This window comes from Gymnodraco acuticeps, unplaced genomic scaffold (genome assembly GCF_902827175.1).
Source record: "Gymnodraco acuticeps unplaced genomic scaffold, fGymAcu1.1, whole genome shotgun sequence".
Classification (NCBI taxonomy): Eukaryota; Metazoa; Chordata; class Actinopteri; order Perciformes; family Bathydraconidae; genus Gymnodraco; species Gymnodraco acuticeps.
Genome location: NW_022991256.1, coordinates 123,156 through 145,247, shown reverse-complemented (window position 1 = coordinate 145,247; position 22,092 = coordinate 123,156). Strand labels below are relative to the sequence as shown.

Below are 22,092 nucleotides of genomic sequence, written 5' to 3'. Positions count from 1 at the left end.
TAATGGTACTATTTTATAATGTATAGGGCGTAGGGATACGTGTGTGACGTCAGTCCTGTTTGGGGTAATGCCCGGACCTAGTTTTATGCTTTGGTGTGCTTTAGACATGAACGTGTCCAGTACAGTCTCCGGTGTTATGTCTCAAGAATATCTTTATTAAACAGTGAAAGACAGCCGCTGTCTCCTAATCATTTCTACATAACATTACACGTCGTCAGAAGTCGTCGCAGGATGGCCAGTTCCCACCTCCGGACAACTTTGATTTATCTCGCCCAGAACAATGACCTGAATGGCGCCAGAGGTTTCACCGCTACAGGATAGCAGCGAAGCTACATAAAGAAGAGGGAGAGGTACAGGTTTGTACGCTGCTCTACTCGCTGGGGAAAGAAGCGGAACAAGTTTTCAAGAAGATGATGAGAAGGATTCAGATAATTAGAAGACTGTTATGAACAAATTGGACAATTACTTTGTGCCGAAGGTAAACACCATTGATGAAAGCGCTCGTTTCCATCAGCACACCCAGAAGCCAGGTATATACATATTTTTATTAGGGCTGTCAGTCGATTAAAATAGTTAATCGCGATTAATCGCAAATTAATCGCACATTTTTGATCTGTTCTAAATGTACCTTAGAGGAATATTTTTCAAGTTTGTAATACTCTTATCAACATATGAGTGGACAAATATGCTTTATGCCAAAGTTTATTATCATTTGAACAATGACAAATATTCTCATGAATATTAAACACAATAACCTCTGAACATTACAAATATTCGCCTCAATTCAACCTGGAACCTCTCTCATTCAATACAATGTGTGTGTGTGTGTGTGTGTGTGTGTGTGTGTGTGTGTGTGTGTGTGTGTGTGTGTGTGTGTGTGTGTGTGTGTGTGTGTGTGTGTGTGTGTGTGTGTGTGTGTGTGTGTGTGTGTGTGTGTGTGTGTGTGTGTGTGTGTGTGTGTGTGATGGATCGTTGGAGCTATGTGCAACTCAAGGCATATGCTCGAACGGGAGCTGCCTGGACGCTGCAATCATGTTGCGCACTATCCGTGCTGAGTGTGCTGACTTTTCGTACAATGTCCCACTGTCTGGCTACCTGCATAAAGTCAAGTGCTCAGTCGGCACAGTTGTGGCGAAATGTCGCTCCTCTGTTTTCATTTAAACAGCTCCATATCCGTTAGCGCAGCTAGCTAGCACCAGATGCTAACAACAACAATGCACGTAAGGTCTCTCTCTCGGGCCACACATACACACACCCTCCCGGTCCTCCCAACAGCCAGTCGGTGCCTGCCGGTGAGCGTGGAAGTGTGGTCTGCCACAAGCGGGCGGCAGGAGCGGGGCTGTCAGCATCAGCTTGTAGATGGTATTTTAAACTCGATGCGCTCTGAAACTACGGGGCGGTCGAGGACAAAAAATACACATGCGTTAATCGCGTTAAAATAATTAGTGGCGTTAAAAATGTTTTGCGTTAACGCGTTATTAACGCGTTAACTTGACAGCCCTAATTTTTATATATATTTGTTTTTGTATTCGGGATTGTGGGAAACGGTATTTCGATCTCTCTGTCTGTACACGCAAACTGAAAGATTGACAATAAAGTTGACTTTGACTTTGACTCACCAAGCTTGCAGGTGCAAAGGTGTTTTCTCTCTTGGACACAGCAAGTGGTTTCTGGCAGATCCTCCTGGGACCCAGCCCATTGAAAATGTCCACTGTAGTGGACATTTTGTTCACATGCATCTCCTTTTACTCTTTTGAGCTACTCTATCAATCCCTGATGTGCTGCATAGAGGACATCCTGGTCTTTCCAGTGATATGTCATTGGTTAAAATGGCATGCTGGGAAGTTCCTCTTTCTTTTCATCCAAAATGGCTGGCATACCAAAAACAAAATGGTATAGAAGCAGGAGGAGAAGTCAAATATTGTTGAATAATTGTAATTTTTACCATGAAAATCATATATGTGAGGAACTATATAATTAGTTCTGAAAGCAATTAAATAATTAAAGTTTTCAAATAACAGTCCATTCTAGTGGACGTCAGGACCATCTTCATGGACTTTATGACTCAAGATTGTTGCAGGAGACGGAACTGAAGCAGACATTTACTGCACCAGATAGTTCAGGGAGATTCAGATGTTGAGCTCTCAGATGATGAGAGAGGTGAGGCTTTCACACCTGGGATAGAAGAGGGTCAAGAAGAATGGGGGGAAAGATGCAGGAGGCTCCATGAGCGCACAGATAGATACATCAGTGGCGTTTTCTCCTGGAGGCCAAGGGAAGCCAGGCTTCCCCTGTTTTTTCGGATTGTAGTTATAATTTGAATAAATAAATAAAAACACTTCGTTTGGTTTCGGTAATTTTTCTGTGCTGTGTGTTGCTGCCGGCCCGTCGCTCCCCCGTTCTCAGTGAGTATTTTATAAATCATGAAACAGCGCCCCTCTACATGTTATGGTGAAACAGTAGATTGCACTCTCTGTTGCGAGAGGAGGCCAGCCGAAATTGGCTTCCCTTGGTGAAAAAAAATGGAGGGATTGACCAATCAGCCAAGGCTCACGTGATGCCCCTACCAACCTGTGATTAGTCAGGGCCATGCCAAGGGAAGACCGAGGCGGCTGGCTTCCCTTGCCTCACAATCCAATCAAATCGCATCAATTTAGTGTTGCAGTGACGCATCCTAAAATCCGGAAGTAAGCTGCGCTCGGTTTCCCTCGACAAAAAGGCAATGGGATTTCGGAAAATAGCTTGAAATAAGGTCAGTGGATAACGAACCTGTTAGATAAATGCATGTTTTGTTAAGTCGGATAATATCCACATGTCTACCCTACTTTTATAATTTTCGAATCATAAATCTAATCGATAGAAGATAGATAGCGTCACTGCATCACTCTCACCGCCGTTAGAAAGTAGCAAGCAATTGAAGCAAGTGCAATTATGGAGGGTGGAGATGTGGAGTATTTAATCAAAAAATAATTGTACTAAACTTCCGCTACAGCAGCAACAACAAATACAATCTGATGACAGGCCGATGCCCAAACTGGAACTGTGTACAGCGAGGAAAAAAGGAGCGAATCGAACGTAAAACGTTAAAGGTCTCCTGATTTAGTTTGTGCATGAATGCTTATTAGAGTTTGGGCTGGAGAGTGCGTGCGGACCTGTCGCTTAGATAACAGGCGTGTGTAAATCCTGCATATGATACAAATGTGTGTAAAATGATACCGGGTGCTGTAACCTATGGAGGACGGAACATGACTTAAGTATAAATAAATAAATGTATGAAGAAATACAGGAATAAATAAATAAATACGTACATAAATAAATAAATACAGGAATAAATAAATACAGGAATAAATAAATACAGGAATAAATAAATGACGAAATAAATACAGAAATAAATAAATGTTGAAATGAATACACAAATAAATAAATAAAAGAATAAATGCATAAATAAATATGGAAATAAATACATCAATGTATAAATAAATAAATAAAAGTCGAAAATAAAACAGAACACACGTTATTATATATCTTTCATTTATTTCTACATTTACGCGACATACATTTATTTATTTATGTGTCCGTATGCTAATGAGGTGGGCGGTCCTAACCTCAGTCTGAAGCAGGATTCGCCAATTGTTGGAGCCAGGCAGAAGCAATAGATTCGTGGCAAGTCACATCTGTACATTCTGTGTACATTGTCGGCAACTCGCTAATAATGGCTTCGGCTGGAAGGGCGCTGGCAGACCTTCTGCGGGATGCGGCTAACCAGCTTGAAAACTGTAAGTGACTCATGTTTTGGTCTAGTGTAAGACTGATATGACAATATAAAAAAACTGATCTGTGTGTTAAAATGCCAATGTACAGTTTTGTACCCAATGTGGCGCTATGTTATGTTTTGTGCAGCACCAAGGACCGCTAACGCGCCAGTTTCGTCTCCTCCTCCTCATCCGTTACATAACGGGACTCCCAGACACCCAGTGGACGGTAGGTCTTTGCATCAAATTATTTGTAATGCAAATCCGATCAGTTTACTAAGTTTATATCGCCAATGACAAGTTATTTGATTCAGTTTCTGTCCACCAGCTTGAAGGGATCATTATATTTATAGTGTGTGATGCTAACGCTAACCAACATTTCCCCCCTGGATTCTCGTTGAATCATTATTTCCTTGCACTCAATATTGCTTATCTTCTTAACTTGATCCTAGCCGAAGTTTCAAGACTGTTTGGCCCCTACATGGGAGGGAGGAGGACGGCAGGGCGGCAAACCCTTTCTGGTCCTGCACACCTGCATTCTTATACCCATTTATTCTGTTGCCTTGAGGACAAGAATGCAGCCTTAGTCCCCAACCGATACGCCAAAGAAAGACTCGCTGCTGCTGGCTTTGGTGAAAAACGGCTCACATTTAAAGGTCTGTCAGTCATTAGAATGACGATTATCAATCGCTCTTTCCTTTTCTGTCTATTTTTTATGGTAAATGTACATTTGTGATATATAAATATATTGAGTTACCCTTACAATCATAACATTATCTTTATGTTAGATCTCTTATGTGTATCATCTATTTCTAGGCAGCCATACAGATTCAAATGAATTCCTCGAATTCTTGATGGATGCCTATCCAAAACTGCGGAACGGTGGCGGTTTCGAGTTGCTAAAAATATCTGGCACTACGAGAAGTCGCCACTTGATTGTGATCCCCTGTCCCAATGAGGGTTACTATGTCAGATATTTGAAGGACCCTCAGACCCAGATTGGCCATTCTACAGTTTTCATTAGACCAATGCAAAGAACCCTGAATTTGGACCCTGTAAGTTCCTCACTTCTATAGTGGTGTCACAATATTAAAGTGGAATCTGTGACTTACAGTAACATAATTGTTCGCTTGTGATGTAGTTTAAAACTATTTTGTTTACAGGCATGTCGATCAGAAGGCGACAACGTGTTAATTGGACCAAATCAGAAATGTGTCATCTGTGGAGAGGAGTTCCCCTTTTCCAGAATGAAGGATCACAGCAATAACTGCATGAGGTATTACTCTCTACAGAACTAAACATCACATTCGCCAGGCACACTGCAACTGCATGTGTAGACACACAATAACCAATAAGCATAAGGCTGTGGGATGCTGCAAATGGATGTAAAATATTTTGACATATCAGCACATCTGAGGTTTTATAATTATGGGGCCAGATATTAGTACTTTTTGTTCCAACAATCCCTCTGTAACACCATATTCTGCTGTCCTCTATAATACATTTAAATATGAAAGATATACATTCTGGATGTTGGTTTTGAGGAAAAGTAACATTTGGTTTACTTTTCATTCTATGTATATGCCCATCTTTTTCTAGAGTGTGATATGTAATGTAAAGTATACTAGACCGAAATAACAGAAATAACCTCTTTTTACACTAGACCATCACAGAGCAGCGGTGAGGTACAGATTGAGTTGACAACTGAAAGGGCCTCCGGAAGTCAAGTTAGATTTGAAAGCACGTTCACAGGAGCACAGGGAAATGAGACAACAAGGGCAAGGAACACAAGACACTCGGTGCCACCTCAGGAAATGTTGCCTTCTCCTGAGGTAGTTGACATCGATCCCACTGAGGAAAGTGGCTTCTCTGGTGTGTAACATCCTTTATTAAGTACATCATGTATTGCAATAAGTTGTTGCTCTCTACATTTCACTTGATCCAATATTAATTTGGAAACCTTTTAAACTATTTTTAGATTGGAGAATAGCGCCAGATCCCACAGAGGCAGCAAAGATGTTTAAAGAAGACATTTTAAGCCAGCATGCAACTGGAAAATCCTTGTGTCTTACTATGGATCTTGGAGACAGTGCAGAGGAAAGGGAAAGAGCAGTCCTTACTTTTTATAAGAAGGCAAATGTTGAGTGGGCTTGCCCCTTGACATGCACACTTAAGGGTAATTCGGTTACAAACAAAATCCAAGATAAAAAAATGAACAAACCATATTTTCGTTAAACTGATGTCTGTAGTGTGTGTTTACATTTTTAAGGAGATCCAGCCATTGGTGATGGTGTGACTCTGCATTTCTTTGCAACCATCATATCAAAACTTCAGGCTGGTTTTGAGATGAAGTTTGGTAAGTAAATATTTACTATGGCTGATCGCTGGGTCTCAGCCACTAAGTTATGTGTGTTTTTGTACCAGTTCCAGGCTGAAAACAGATCTGTCCCTTAACCCCAGAAAACACAACGTATTCCTAAAACCTGATGTGATTGTAGCTGCTGTGAACATGTAGGTTTCTACAGGATCAACCAGTATCCAGTGGCAGTTTGATCATTCCTTTACTAATGCTTTGTGATAGTTGAATATCTATGTCCTTTACTTTACTATCAATTTACTTTGACTGTTTTCCTATATTTGCAGTGCCTGGAGGAACTCTTCTTTTTGAAGGAGAACAAGATCATCTGATTCCCTCCACTTCTCATCTCCTTTTGGAGAGTGACTTCTTTGTTGTTGCTGGCCGAATGATTGGACATTCATTCCTCCATGATGGGCCATGCCTAGGTGGACTGAGCCCAGCTGTCCTGCATGTGCTCTTTGGTGGATCCCCGGAAGAAGCCACAATAGATATTAAGGACTGTGTTGACCTTGATATCCGTGAGACAATCAAGTTGGTATGTTCAATGTTTTTCTAACCTATTTTATTATTCAACCTTTGGATATTATTTATTTAGCTGATCTACTTTCAGATACTGTTAACATCAAGTGGCTACACTTTGCACCAGCAGGAGTTACTGAAGCATTATAAAACACCATGCACTGATATATTAAATATCATTAGAACACTTACAGATGTCCTCCTATAAGATGTTTTTTGACAAAACATAGCTTTTACAGGTTACCAACTAACATGCTGATTATAAGTTAAACTTCTTATGTTGTATCAAAGTTGAATGTTTATACAAGTATTGAGAAATTAACGTTTCTTATCAAATTCATTCTACTTGCCATTATTAGCTGGAGGGAACAGCAGAGTTATCATCAGAAGAAAAAAAGCTCATCAATGAGTTGGCACTGTCCTGGGATTTGCCTCTAGTCACATGTGACAACAGGAGATGGCTATTTGATAAACTGATCCTCCATGCTGTGAGTATTCTTAACAGGTCATATGAATCAGACTGACTAATCAGAGTTGAAGTTTTGAAGTAGGACCTCATTTTGGCATATCACATTTGAGCTTTTTTGTTAAATACATATTTGGATGTTAATACGTATTAAAACATGCTTATTGGGCTATTAGATCAATCAGGCTGCTTTGCTTTTCTACTGTGATGCAAATATTGTGCAGGTCCTTGGAAGAACCTCCAGACAAGTCAAGCAGTTACGAAGGGGTTTAAAAGAGACACTGATCTGGCCTCTGCTGACGGAGAGGAAAGACGCGATTCCCCTTCTCTTTCCAAGAGCATCTGATTTGCAGTGCACACCACGGGTAAGTGATCTCATGCTGCTCAGTCAAATCCTTCCTCCTAACTCACAGGAGTTAGAAATTGGGTTTATTTACTACTCTCAGACCTACATTGCTTTAAGTTTATTAAAACAAACATTCACCTACGCAAACATATTTTGAAATGAAATGATGCTACTTGCTGCTTAAAAGGAGCTAAACCAATAGAACAACTGTATCTTTAGACTACTCTGCTGCTACACAGCAAAACCTGCAGTTTCTTGTATGTTCTGTTTATTATTGTGCTTTCACTGGGCTCCTTTCAAAACGAAATCTGTCAGATGGTGTTGGAGAAGATAAACTGGCCCACACAGGATGAGGATGAAGACAGTGAAGTCTCTTTGGAGGATTCCTGTAGGCTCACAGGATTCCTGCGCACATTTATTGAGATGGGTAAAACAACGTCTTCAAGCTTTGTTTACTGAAAGTTTGTAATTATTATAACGAAAGCTGCGCTTCCTCTGTTTTTATCTTTAAAGCTACAGTAACAATCCAAGGCGTAATTTAAGTAACATTATTGTTATTTAACTATTAACTGAAAGCAATTATAATAAAATGAATTTATTCTCTGTTTTATAAAGCATCTCCCGTTATCCTTGGGAAACTTGTGCAGTTCTGGATAGGATGGAATGTGCTTCCTAGACATGGCCTGAATGTGACCGTGGTGGAGAGCAACTTCCCCAGCTCTTCCACATGCTTTCACCAGCTGAAACTTCCAGGACATTACAAAGAGTACTGTATGTTTGAAAGGGACATTCTTGCTGCTATTTGGAGCACTGAAACTGGGTTCGGGATGGTCTGAAGAGACGGACACACCTTAGTACTAGATTTGTTGTCTTTTGTTTGGCCGGCCAAAAATGTATGTTTTCAGAGAGGAAAAAAAACTCAGTTAATGCCTATACTCCGGCCAGTTTGTGTAACACTGAAAATATATAAAGATAAACATGCTTTCCTTGTTATTGCACATAACAAAGAAAGCATGTTTATCTTTATATATTTTCAAAGTTTTAAATTGATATTCGTTACAAAATGTTCATTAACAGTAACAAATGTATATTTCTTGATGCATTACAGTAAGTGTTGATTCACAACAAGCATATGGTTCAGTGCAACACATGTTTCAAATGACTACTGAACGTAACTTCATTACCATCTAATTTTTATTGTATTAAAATCGAAATATACTGAATCTTGGTACCAGCGTCTTCATGTAACTCAGTCAAATATTGTAACCTAATCGTCCTAGTCGAAACTTTAAAAGACTACATTTCCCACAGCAACAGACTTTTGATACACACACACATTTACTGTAGCATTTCAGTCAATAAGCCCACAGTTTGTACATAGACATTCCACACATTGGACAGAGGGCCATCAGGGTCTGGAAGTCTTTCCACTTCCTGGTCAGTCAGTGAACGTTGCAGCTGAACTTCAGGAACCATAACATGAGGCAGGCGATGAGCACATGGTCCAGTCCAGTCAACTCCAAACTCAATGTCAACCTGCAATTGCAAGAGCTAAAGTTAGTCAACCAAAATCAAAGTTTTAATATATTTGTCAGTTAATTCATTTTATATAACCTAACATTTTGTATCATCTCCTGGAATTCCTGATTAATGTCTCATGAACAGCTGACATCAATCAAATCATTAGAGAGCAGAAAGCCCTGATGTATCATTATCTTCCTTAACCGCTTGTTCTGGTTGATCACAGCATTTTAGGAATACCTCATAGAAGTGTTTAAAGTGCCGATGATATGCAGAATAAAATAATTCCATCACATTCAGTTTCCTCGACAACAGGCCACTATTTGTTACATTGTGAAACTATACTCACTTGTATTATTTGTTTTAAACAGTTTGTGTAATGACAGAAAAAGTGGGTATTAGTGTTAACATGGTCCCATGTAGGAAAGTAAAGTCAAAGTCAAAATAAAACTATTGAATACAATCAAGCCTGTATATGTTCCTGCTGGGCCTCACGCTCATGGCGAGTCCACAGTTGCAGTGGGGACCGGTTTCCCTCAGTGCTTAGTCGGTGGCAGTTCCAGCCTTGCTGGAAAAACTGCAGGTGCTTCTGTATGTGGGGCACAAAGCACCAGTGCAGAGCATAGAGATGCACTTCACAGTCAGGATTGAGAAGGCCTTCTCTCTCTAGGTTGAAAAACATTGTGTAGAAGAGATCCAGCACTCCTACATAAACGTCTCTCCAGAGCCTTTCTATCCTTTTGAGGAAAAAGGAAGGAAAATATTTAGTCTGCTAAGTGAACAAAAAAAAATAACTTACAAATATCACCTTTCACCTACCATAAATGGTAAGTAAATTTAGAATTGAATTACATTAATTAGAAGCTAAGTATTAACATTTTTGCCGATTTCAATAGGAAAATGTTCCTGATTAAGTGGCAAGTGCACAATAATGCCTCTGGAAAAAAGCTGGAAATTGGATTTAGCAAAAAACATTTTGCTTGAGCAAAGTTCATCAAACTTGGGTGAGGTTTTTATACTGTAAGCTTTGTTGAAACTGGATCAGGAAATATATCAGCTGAACATACTATGGATGTATAAAAAAAGACGGACTAATGCCATATTTATGCCACACTAACTGTTGTTGTTCAATATTAATGTAAGGTTCTCTTGACTGGAAAATACATTCAAAATCCAAGTTCCAACAGTAATTTGCCCGGTCATGCAACGTGCTGGGACTTCCACTAAATAGATGTTTGAAAAATATTGTTATCCTTCTTGTCAAATTATACAGTTGGTGTCATAATTATAGTGTTTGTATTATAGAAATATAACTTTTTTATTTCTATGGTTTTATCTCACAGAGGAAGACGAACAAAAATACAATTAATAATAGCTAAAGACATATAGTTGACATTGCAATCTTTACCAAGGACTTAATTTGATAAAAGTTTGACTTGAAGTTTAAGGTACCTTTGATTATGGACAGTCCTGCCAGCAATGTGTGAATTCCTGTTCTCTCCTCGGTTTGCCACCATGTAGCGTGCAACGTCAACATTTTCTCCACCTTTATCTGACCTCACACGTGATGGCACACCGTAGACATTGGCGGCTTCCAAAAAGCTTCTTAAAACTGTTGCTGCCCGATTGTTGGTGGCAGCACTCAAGTACACGATGAGACGACTAAAGCCGTCAATACCACCATGCACAACAAAACGCCACCTAAAGGGATATGTATAGGCACACATTAAGGTCAATCCACTAATGTATGTACAGACATTTACACATTTTAAAAGGTGCCTTATCCTACTAAAAGTTATAATTACAAAACATAAATCATCTTAATTTTGATAGTAAAAGTAATTTGCATGCAGAGGAATTTGGTGCAATTAATCATTTGATACATTTCATTTATATTTCTTCTTGCAGTGTTTTAACTTGTTTTTATGTCTACAGAATATTGTATGTTGCATTGTTAGAGGAGACTGAGACTTCAGATTTTCATAACCAACCAATAAAAAAAGCTATCATGCATATGACAATAAAGCCTTTGAATCTTGAAGTCTGGTTTGCATTGAAGCTGATTGATTATAAGAACACTTTAGATGGGCCCATCTTTTGTAACTGTAGTGAAGTGGATGTTTGAGCAATGCTTGAGTGTTAATGATTATACTATACCTAATCAGTTTGTGATTTCCGTCGATGTGCCATAAACTGTTCGGTGCTGGTACAAAGTACTTCCTACGCCTTCTTGGGTTCAGCTGCAGAGTGCGAATCAAAACTCCACCTGGATCAACACGCCGCATGGATTCCTGGACACGCTGTCCTGTTATATTCGGGGAAATGCAGAGATATGGTGTACTGCAAGTAACATAATGAAAAGTAAAGCATTCCTAAATATGCCAGAATAATGTGATTCATTATCAAGTAGTAAAAAAAAAACACTGCATGGAGGATTATTATAATAATAACAATCCCTTACTTTGTATGCGTGTCCCTGTGCATTCAGGTACCCCACCATCATTTTGTATCCAGAGTTGGGATGATGCTGTAGAATTTGGGTAACAGTTTCATCCAAACTGTTGCCATCTAACAGAGTTAATAGATCTTGGACCCTGATCATCAAAAATAACGAAACAATAGTAAGTCACAATAAACAATAGTCACCTTTTGCACTGTACAATCAAAACACATCAGAATGAGTGTGTTGCTCTGTACTAACCTGCATTGAAAGATGTAGGTGTCATCTGAAACAAATGAGCTGGTCTCTTAAACCTCATTACTATTATTAGGCCTACATCATGTCTGAGGTAATGGTACCTTTGCTTTGTGTACAAAGCATGTTTGTATCTTTGCCCCGACACATGTCTATCTGATGTATTGGTTTCAACATATAAATGGCCTATTACCATTTTAATAAATATGTAAACAAGTAGGCTAATTTGGATGGAGAAAATGTAGGCTAATGAAACGTTATCATTACTAAACACAAGTTAATGCGTCTAACAAATGTGTACACTGATATAGCCTACTACGCCAAAACAATAAAAGTAAGGAAATCCAGACAAAAAACGTGAAAGAATGCGGATTAAACCTACCGTATCCCGTTCTGTGTCATCCTCCGACGAATTGTTCTTTCGCACACCCCGAACACCTGCGCGATGTCCCCAGCGGTGTGGCCCCAACGAAGATGTGCTTCAATAACGTTTAGGGGCAACATGTAAGATGGACGCCCAAGGGTCGCCTCCTCTGTTTCCGAGAGGATTTCAAGTTGGCGGGCAACCTCTTGAAGACTCTCAAACACAGCTGGGTTAACATCCACATCCATGTCGAGCTGAGCCAAGTCCTCTATACATCGTTCCACACGAAACTGGACATAGTCTTTTGGTTCTCCATTCTCTAAATGGTCCGCTAATGATCGTAAATGATCTCCAATGGCTCTTAAATCAATATCCATAAATAAACCTTACAACTGTGGATAAACCATGGATGTATAAAGATAAGGGCTAAACAGTAAAGCTCCTGCATTCGAATCAGCGCGGTTATCCAGGCGTTAGTAGTAGAGCCCTCTGCCAGAAATGATCACACACTCCTGTAACCAATCCTGCTTCAGACTGAGGTTAGGACCGCCCACCTCATTAGCATACGGACACATAAATAAATAAATGTATGTCGCGTAAATGTAGAAATAAATGAAAGATATATAATAACGTGTGTTCTGTTTTATTTTCGACTTTTATTTATTTATTTATACATTGATGTATTTATTTCCATATTTATTTATGCATTTATTCTTTTATTTATTTATTTGTGTATTCATTTCAACATTTATTTATTTCTGTATTTATTTCGTCAATTATTTATTCCTGTATTTATTTATTCCTGTATTTATTTATTTATTTACGTATTTATTTATTTATTCCTGTATTTCTTCATACATTTATTTATTTATACTTAAGTCATGTTCCGTCCTCCATAGTAATCACTCATCTGGTTACGTTATTACATTGACCACCACACCCCCGACCCAAAAGAAAGGACGTATTATTGGCTTCCCCTAATTTTTTTCCCAGGCCACGCTACTGAGATACATAGAGACAGATAGGGACGAGCTGGAAAGACATGGCCCTCTGTGGGCCAAGAGTAGAACGTATGTATGTCTTATTGTTGTTGTTTTTTTAAGTGGAGCCAAGAAAAAAGAGAGTTGCCTCAGGAATGCAAGCTTTGTTTCTGTGAGCAGTCAAATGGAGACCACATCTATAAAACTAGTCAAGATGACCCTACAGCCCGTGCCGACTGGAGTCACCTCTAGACTGCGAGAGTGCCAAACTGACAACATTTATAACTCCCTTTGGTAGATTTTACTTCAACAGACCTTTCCAGTGGCGTTTCTAGGTGTACAAAACTGGGGGGGCAGAAAGAGGTCGGGGGAGAGAGAGAGAGAGAGGGGGGGGGGGGGACAGAGAGAGGGAGGAGAGAGAGAGGGGGGACAGAGAGAGGGGGGGAGGAGAGAGAGAGGGGGAGTGTCAAATTACATACTGAAGACCACAGGAGCAACACTGTGAGCGCATACATTTACGTACACAGCGTGGGGATGTCATAGTAATGCACCTTCATACATGGAGTAAAGGTCACCATCACAAAGTAATTCTTAACAATAACAACAACCGTAATGCTTTAGCATTAAAACACCATAGACTGTAAATATAAGGAAAACACAGACACTCATCATCGAGGTCCCAATATCAATCGATCCAGCAGAGGCAAAACACAGAAGATCAACAAAATATATGACATAAATGAACTTACCAAAGCTGAAGGCTCACTTGAAAAGAAAAGCGGCACGGCGGTCCTTCCTCTGACAGAATGTGTCTATCACTTTGGGGATGAAGTCCTGTAGTTGCTGGATCAACTGGCTTTCAATTGAAAGCATGGCCAATGCGTTAAGTCGCGGCTGTCGCATGGTGTTGCGAGTGAAAGTCTTTATCCTTTTGAGGGTGGAAAAGTTCCTCTCTGACTCGGATGTCGTCATCGGAGTTGTCACTATTATTTTGACCAAAATAACAGTCTCAGCAAACGTTTCCTCCAAGTTGTTCTCGTGAATGGATTTCAACAGAGACAGGGCAGTGTTTCCAGTGTGAAGCTCACTGTGGCGGTAGAGCGTGGTCAGCTCAGACTTCAACTTCTCCTTGTTTCCCAACGCAGGCCACAGTTTCACGGCGCAGTCAAGCTCAGGTGTAGGAAATGACAGGACATGCTGTGGGAAGAATGAGCTGTCAACAAGCTTTGCAGCGATCAAATGGTCACTCTGTGAGAACCTCTGTTCCACCTGTGAGATGACTGTGTCACAAGCCTCCTTCATCACCGGCGCTGTGCTGCTGACTCGTCGGCCTGGCTCGTCTGTTCCATCATGAGCAGTGGCGGCCAATGCATCAGTTTTCTGCCTCATTTTCTGAACATTTTCCTTGAAACGGCAGAGCGCGCTGTTGATCCCAGGTGCATCGATGCTTCGTTTTTGCAGAGTGTTGTATAGAACATCCACTTCTGGCATAAGCAACGAAAAAAACTCCAGGAGCTGCATAAATGCTCAGTCCCGCAGTTTATTTGACAGGCCGTATGCCTCACTTATGGTGACCGCATCCCATCCTGGTTGTGCGCGTATATGCTCCATACACTGAAGTAGTGCATCTCGGGTCTCCCAAACCGCGTTCACAGTTCTGCTTTTATTTCACCTTTCTTTATTGATTTTCACTTATACCAAAACAATGCAGGGCACATGAAAATGCAGATGTGTAATCATACAATTGAATTGAATTACATTTGTACATTTGTACCACAAATACAAATGTCCTTGCAGTACATATACTGTGCAAGCACATAATATATATGTATATACGCACATACACATATTCATAAACACCCACAGCTGCACTTAAAGAAATAAAATAATAAAATAAACAAATAATACAATCCACTAAAATAAACAGTACATTAAAAGGGAAGGTTGGGGGGGGGTGGGGGGGGCTTCATGCAGTCAGATTTGCACAGGGGAGTTTGCTAAAATAGTCAAGGAAAGGCTGCCAGAGCTTGTAGTATTTGTTAACACATCCCTGGCTACGATACCTCAGCTCCTCCAGCTGCAAATGTGCCATCACATCCCTCACCCAGTGGGCGTGAGATGGTGGAGTCCGGTCTTTCCATTTGAGGAGGATTATACGGCGGGCAAGAAGGGTGACTGTGAGTGTGAGGCAAGTGAGTGTGACTGGCAATTAGAGAGGGAGACCCCCTCAGGGGCTACTCCAAACACAGCTATTATGGGATTTGGTTGTATGTTCTGGCCATACATCACTGAAAACGTTTCAAATATAGAAGACCAAAATGGGGCAATGGACTGACAGGAGAAAAACATGTGCAATAGGGTAGCCCTGGCACAATGACACCTCTGGCACGTGGGATCCACCTCAGGGTACAGCCTGGCAAGCCTGCTCCTGCACAGATGTAATCGATGGAACACTTTAAATTGAAGTACTCCATGCCTCACACAGATGGAGGATTTATGTATGTTCTCAGTTGCAGACCGCCAGGTCTCATCGGTTAGTTCTATGCCCATTTCTTCTTCCCAGGCACCCTTAAGGTGGTTAAGGGAGGGGCTAGAGATTTCTTGAATAATATTATATAGCTTTGAGATATAGCCTCCCTGACAAGGTTTGAGGCCAAGGCAGTCTTCCATCCATCCACCAGGTGGGGCGGCTGGGAAGGAGGGAAATTGTTTTCTTGTATAATCACGAATTTGTAAATATCTAAAATAATGATTCCTTGGGATGTCATATTCTTTGACTAAATGTTCAAAGGATGTGAATACCCCTTCATAGAACAGATCAGCAACACACTTAAGTTCCTTCCGGGACCACAGGTGGAAAGCGGAGTCTATCAGGGCTGGTTTGAAAGCCGGATTGCGAACTATGGGGATGGAGGAGATAGTTTGTCTATATCCAAAATGCCTCCTGAACTGTGACCATATCCTAAGAGAGCTATTGACCACAGGGTTGTTCGAGTGATATTTTCTACTAAGTGGTAAAGGAGCACACATCAGGGAGGCAGGGGCCAGTGGTTCACATGAGTGTTGTTCCATGCTAGACCAAATAGGACCGCCCCCTTCCCAGAAATGACTCATCCAGAATGCCATTTTATGGATATTGGCAGCCCAGTAGTAGTGTAAAAAATTGGGTAATGCAAGACCCCCCTCTGACTTTCTCTTCTCAAGAAATGCCTTACGCAGACGGGGAATTTTCTTATTCCAGATAAAAGTGGAAATATATTTGTCCAGGTCTTTAAAAAACTTTTTAGGGATAAAAACAGGAATTGACTGAAAATAATACAGCATACGTGGCATAATAACCATTTTAATGGTGTTCACCCTGCCCGCCAACGAAATAGGGAGCGACGCCCAGCGCTTCAGGTCCTCATTAACCTTGTCCAGAGCTGGTTGCAGGTTCTTTTTAAACAGGGTTTTAAAGTCCTGTGTCACACACACTCCCAGGTAGGTGAAAGAGTCAATGGCCACTTTAAAGGGGAGTTTGCTAAATGAAAGCTTGGCCGCAGTCTCATTGATGGGGAAGAGTATACTCTTGGTCATGTTGATCTTATACCCAGAAGCCTTGCCGAAAGAGGTGATTACATCGAGTGCAGCCGGAATGGACCTAAGCGGATCGGAGCAGTACAGTAAAACATCGTCTGCATACAAAGACAGCTTATGCGTATAGCCTCCCCGCTGAATTCCTGTAACATTTGACCGATTCCTGAGAGCAGCTGCTAACGGTTCTATGGCTATATCAAACAAGAGGGGGGACAGGGGGCATCCCTGCCTTGTGCCCCGTTGAAGCCGGAAGTATTTCGAAATTATATTATTAGTGCGAACTGCTGCCTGAGGTGCAGAGTAGAGGACCTTTATCCAGGAGATAAAGCATGGGCCGAAGCCAAATTTAGCAAGAGTTGCAAATAGGTAGTCAAATTCAATGCGATCAAAGGCTTTGTGTGCGTCTAGAGAGATGAGGGCCTCTGGAGAGAGTCCTGGATTTGAGTAAATTATATTATATAGACGCCGAAGATTCCCAAAAGACTGTCGGCCTTTTACAAACCCTGTTTGGTCCGGGTGGATGATTCTATGCAGAACAGTCTCAAGGCGCAGAGCTAAAGCTTTGGAGAGAATTTTGTTATCACAACAGACTAGACTTACTGGTCTGTAGGAGTCGCATTTCGCTGGATCTTTGCCCTTTTTAAGGATGACTGTTATTACCGCCTGAGCTAATGTGGGGGGCAGTGAACCCTGCTGGAGTGCCTCTGCATATACTTCGCGCAGCACAGGTGTCAGTTTGCCAGCAAATTTTTTATAGAATTCAGTAGGGAAGCCGTCCGGTCCGGGGGCTTTTCCACTTTTCATACTTTTAATAGCGCGGTTTATCTCCTCATTAGAAATGTCCCCCTCTAAAGCCGAGACACCGTCAGGATCCAGTGTTGGAAGCTTAAGGTCCTTTAGAAAGTTAGTTGTCAGAGAGTCATCCGAGACTTCTGATGAATAAAGATCTTCATAGAAACTCTTAAATTGATCATTAATGCCCCTCTGATCTGAAATGGTGTCCCCATTTACCGTTCCAATTTCCGCAATTAAACTGTCTGCAGCCGACTGCCTTAGTTGATGGGAGAGTAGTTTACTGGCCCGCTCCGCGTGTTCATAATGGGTCTGCCTAGATCTCAGATGAAGGTCCTCTACGTAGGTGGATGCCAGAGAGTCATATTCCACCTGCACTGTAATGCGTTCCTTATACAGTTCAGCAGAGGGCTTTGTTGAGTGTATTCTATCAATGTCTCTGATCCGATTAACAAGTTCTGTCATTCGCTTTGTCTTTTTCCTGCTAATACTGATTGAATATGATATTATTTGCCCACGAAGATAAGCCTTCATGGCCTCCCATACAGTGCCTATACTCATCTCTGGTTGACGGTTTATTTCAAGAAAGGTATCGATGTGCGTGGAAATATACTTAATAAAATCTTCATCTAATAATAAGCGTGGGTTTAGACGCCAGATCCTTTGTGGTGGTACATGGTTTGGAAAACAAAGTTTCATGGTCACTGGGCTGTGGTCAGAAATAACAATGCTCTCATAGTCACTGGACTCAAGCACAGAGAGTAACTTTTTGTCTAAAATGAAATAATCTATTCTGGAGAATGACTGCTGCGCTGTAGAAAAAAATGAAAATTGTTTAGATGTTGGGTTCTTAAATCGCCATGGGTCCACCATGCCGTATTCTTCCACAAAGGAGTTCACCACTCGAGCTGAGTTTGACAGTGGTCTAGAGGAGACAGTGGAGCGGTCCAGAGTGTGATTGAGGGCACAGTTTAAGTCTGCCCCCAAAATTAGGTGATGGGAGTTCAAATCCGGGAGCAGAGAGAAGAAATTGCTAAAGAAATCGGCATCATCTGAGTTGGGAGCATAGAGACATGCAAGCACAACAGGTGTGTTGTACAATTGACCTTGCACTATGATATAGCGGCCATTTGTATCTGCAATTACTTTAGATTCCACAAACTGCACATGCCTACGTATCAGGATCGCTGCACCCCTATATTTGGTGTTGAATTTGGAGTGGAAAATGTGAGAGAAACCACCCCGCTTGAGTCTAGAGTGATCAGAAGTACGTAAATGAGTTTCCTGGAGATATACTATGTCTGCTTTTAGCTTCTGGAGGTGGGAAAACACTTTGCTGCCCTTTACTGGATGATTGAGACCTCTAACATTCCAGCTAACCAAAGTAGTTGCCGCCTTACCTACACTCGTTGCCCTGTTTGCCTGGGTCATTGTGGGACCTTGGACAGTAATCTAGCCCCCTGTCAGAAGGGTGAGGGAGAGGAAGGGAGGGAAAGGGGGGATGGGTCACCTTAAAAAAACTGAAAAAACTGAAATAAAACACACAGCAATAAGAACATAAACACCATTGAGAACCTAAAATAGAAGGTCCATATGTAATTGAAGTGATTGAAACAACATTCACAATAAAGAGCTGGTCCCTCCCCAACTGAGGGACTGCTACCCGCCCCCGATAATACTCGCACCTCAACGTGGACAGCTTACCTGGCGAGATCGAGCCCCGCCAGAACCATCAATAGCTTTAGATAAACCTTGTGCTAATAGATATAGACACACCTCTAAGTTGAACATTCATAACATGGTCTCAGTAAAAGTAACATACTTGTTAACCAGTTATGACAACATATGCAGACATCCAGTATTGATTGTTGAATGAAAAGTAGAGCCAGAAAAACGTGAACCTCCCCAGGAGTATAGGAGAGCAGTTGCTTGAACTAGCGGGCTGTAAGCCAACTGGCTGTTATAAAATGTGGGCTAGTATGAGCAGCGCGAGCTGGCTTAAATTACACAATAATAAGAAAAACCACAAACGTTCGTAGCAAGCCCTAGCCCACAGCCCCATATACGTACATGTGGGAAATGCAACGCCGCTATCCGGCGCTACATTAGTCCGTCAGTCAGCTTACCTAGCATCTTAGCCGCTCTGTTTAGCCACGTTCCTCAAAACAAAGTCCTTCGCCTCCCCCGGGTCTGTGAAACTGTGTCGCTTTCCATCGGCCGTTGTGATCCGCAAAACCGAGGGATACCACAGTCCGTACTTGACACCATCACAGCCTCTTAGCATGCCTTTCACATCCCTGAAGGCGGCTCTCTGCTTCGCGACTGCTTGGGTATAGTCGGGGAATACTCTGATCCTGTCTCCGTGTGACGTTGTCGGATCTGTGGCCGTGGCTGCCTTGCGGAGGGTCGCTTCCTTCTCCCGGTAATAGTGAAATCTCACCACAAAGGCGCGGGGTGGCTGGTCCTCCTGGGGCCGTTCCCGTAGGGTGCGATGGCATATGTCTAGTAGTGGCTCTTTTTCTAAGCCCAGCGCTTCCTGGAGTAGTTTAGCTACAAAGTCAGTTGGTTTCTTCCCTGCCTCCCGTTTTTCTTGTATCCCGGTGATGCGGAGGTTGCACCTCCTAGACCGCGCCTCCAGGTCCTCACTCCTGTCAGAGAAGATTTTCATGTCCTTTTTTAGCTGCTGCACGTCTCGTTCGAGAGTGGTAATGAGGTCCGAGTGATCATTAGCGGCAGTATCCAGGCTCTCGACCCGGTCCTCCAAACACTTGGTGCGGCTGCTGACGCGGTCAACGGCGGATCTCAGCTCGTCCCTCAGTTGGCTTATTTCACGTCGTAGTTCTTTAGACTGCATCTCGGCGTTGTCATCAATTTTCTTCAGCAGGTCCTCTCTGAGAGATTGAATGGCCCGTAGAATCGCGGTCTCATCACCTCGTGCTGCGCTAGCAGCTAGGGGCCCTGCCCCAGCACCTTTAGCCGGGCTAGCACTATTAGCTTTCGGATCTGGCGCAGCAGACGTCTTTTTGCGAGAGGAAGACGACATATTTCGAATGAAACTGTTGGGCGGAGGCAAGGAAGAACAGTTTAGATTAAAGTTGCTTGAATATAGTGTAGAGGGTAGTTGTCTAATATAAATATTCTGATTCTGGCGAGGAGCTCGAGAAATGCGACCTCACATGGCTCCGCTCAGACCGGAAGTCTCCACAGTTCTGCTTTTAAAGTTCCATCTCACAGCCGGTGGCCGTGGGATGCGTCTCTGTGTTGCCTCTGCAAGAGCTGCAACACGTTTTGGAGCACCGGAGAAAAAAGTGGAAAAAGCAGTTAGATCTGCAAAAAACACCTTCAGGATGCTCATCCTTGCTGAACACAGTTGCTGCAGGGTCAGGTTCAGTTGGTGGGCGTAGCAGTGAACAAACTGAGCGTTTGGGTACGTCTCCTTCATCACCGTCTGTACCCCGCGCACGTTACCGCTCATGACGGCCGCCCCGTCATAGGTCTGAGCGATTAGCTTTTCTTTCAGCTTCAGGGGTTCCAGAACAGCCTTGATGCTGTTAGAGAGACCTACACCAGTTTTGTCCTTTACTTCCACAAACTCCAAAAAACGCTCTATAACTGTGAGGTCAGGCATAATGTATCGCAGCACAATCACCATTTGCGATTTACAGGAGACATCGGTTGTCTCGTCGGCCTGAACGGCAACAAATGATGTGTTGTCCACTTGCTTGGCTATTTCCTCCCTGTACACATCATACATGCAGTCCAAGAGTTCATTCTGTATGGTGCTTGATGTCCCTTTGAAAACAAGCTGAGCTTCGTAGTGCCGTTGAAGCCTGGAATCGCCCTCACACATTGTCTCGAAAATTGACCTGAATATCCCTGGATTCAGAGAGTCCGCCGACTCGTTGTGGCCCCGCAGTGCTGTCTCACATTTCCCACACAGTTTAATACAGGTGATGATCCGACCAAGCACGTACCTGTTTTCTTCCACCTTCCTATTATGAGAATCAATGCCGCGTCTGTAGGCGCTGTCAATCTGAGCTGCAACATTCACCCTTCCAAGTAATCCCAATTTTACGGCATTTTCCAAATGACTGTTGCTGCTCTCATGCTTCATTGTCCTCTCCGAAAGATGCTTTAAGTCCTTGTAACCTGTCCTCGACCAAGTACCTTGATCTTCACCAAAAAGCAGGCAAGGAAAGCAAAAGAGGGAATTCTTCTGGATGCTCGCCGTTAGCCATTTCTTTTTAGCAAACCACTCAGCGTTAAACCCACGTTTAACTTTGCCCGCAGTCTGGACCATTTGGAAATCCGGTGGATGGTGGGCACCGAGGCGCTTTACCTCCAGTTTCTCTCCGAGACTAAGTGTCTCAAATGTGTGCTCCAGTAAATGGTCAACTTCATTCATTTTCTTTCAGTTTTTTACTTCTTTTAATCGCTGGTGATGTTAGCTATATGCTGCTCTCTCGTCTCCTCTTCAAACTACACGTGACGTTTCGCAGCACTGCACACGTGAGTACTTACAGCCAATCAATTCTGAATTATGTGAGATGACGTATGGTGGGGATGGGAGCACTATGCCCCTACGGTCATTATTTTTTTGCCACACACATTAAATAGAAAAATACTCTGAGCATGCGCAGTGTAGTTTTTACAATCACCGTTCACTTAGACTGTGAGAGGGAGGGGCAGGATCGGGTTTTGTCCCACATGGCTCTAAACAGC

General features: G+C 42.2%; 2 protein-coding genes across 8 annotated transcripts; one reads left to right on the top strand and one right to left on the bottom strand.

The window, feature by feature from the left end:
- Positions 1–98: 98 nt before the first annotated feature.
- On the top strand, positions 99–11,001 carry LOC117561984. Of its 5 annotated transcripts, none has more exons than XM_034239735.1 (15): positions 99–356; positions 3,611–3,776; positions 3,901–3,981; positions 4,205–4,408; positions 4,569–4,807; positions 4,916–5,028; positions 5,416–5,624; positions 5,731–5,928; positions 6,022–6,108; positions 6,396–6,646; positions 6,990–7,118; positions 7,321–7,461; positions 7,758–7,869; positions 8,058–8,342; positions 9,750–11,001. In XM_034239735.1, exons 2-14 carry the CDS (start codon positions 3,713–3,715, stop codon positions 8,276–8,278), a joined length of 2,049 nt encoding a protein of 682 aa, XP_034095626.1. In that variant the 5' UTR covers positions 99–356; positions 3,611–3,712; the 3' UTR covers positions 8,279–8,342; positions 9,750–11,001. The 5 variants fall into 5 exon arrangements, with proteins under 5 accessions (XP_034095626.1, XP_034095624.1, XP_034095622.1 ...); XM_034239733.1 differs by having other exon boundaries at positions 112–530; XM_034239731.1 differs by having other exon boundaries at positions 112–530; positions 3,862–3,981.
- Positions 8,615–12,515, bottom strand: LOC117561985. Of its 3 annotated transcripts, none has more exons than XR_004571472.1 (6): positions 12,041–12,515; positions 11,425–11,557; positions 11,121–11,268; positions 10,416–10,664; positions 9,425–9,700; positions 8,615–8,978 (listed from the first exon to the last, which is right to left on the bottom strand). XR_004571472.1 is itself a non-coding variant. In XM_034239736.1 (6 exons), exons 3-6 carry the CDS (start codon positions 11,246–11,248, stop codon positions 8,781–8,783), a joined length of 843 nt encoding a protein of 280 aa, XP_034095627.1. In that variant the 5' UTR covers positions 11,249–11,268; positions 11,425–11,557; positions 12,041–12,515; the 3' UTR covers positions 8,615–8,780. The 3 variants fall into 3 exon arrangements, 2 of the variants coding, with proteins under 2 accessions (XP_034095627.1, XP_034095628.1); XM_034239736.1 differs by having other exon boundaries at positions 9,433–9,700; XM_034239737.1 differs by having other exon boundaries at positions 9,459–9,700.
- Positions 12,516–22,092: the final 9,577 nt, after the last annotated feature.

Excerpts from the sequence above, each read along its gene's own strand:
- LOC117561984 (XM_034239731.1), top strand. The coding sequence starts at position 492 with ATGAAAGCGCTCGTTTCCATCAGCACACCCAGAAGCCAG. Across the intron at positions 4,409-4,568 it reads AAAACGGCTCACATTTAAAG|GCAGCCATACAGATTCAAAT; the intron begins GTCTGTCAGTCA and ends ATCTATTTCTAG. Across the intron at positions 5,625-5,730 it reads TGAGGAAAGTGGCTTCTCTG|ATTGGAGAATAGCGCCAGAT; the intron begins GTGTGTAACATC and ends AACTATTTTTAG.
- LOC117561985 (XM_034239736.1), bottom strand. The coding sequence starts at position 11,248 with ATGCGGCGTGTTGATCCAGGTGGAGTTTTGATTCGCACTCTGCAGCTG. Across the intron at positions 9,701-10,415 it reads AGGACTGTCCATAATCAAAG|GATAGAAAGGCTCTGGAGAG; the intron begins GTACCTTAAACT and ends TTTCCTCAAAAG. Across the intron at positions 8,979-9,432 it reads CCCAGCAGGAACATATACAG|GTTGACATTGAGTTTGGAGT; the intron begins GCTTGATTGTAT and ends TTGCAATTGCAG.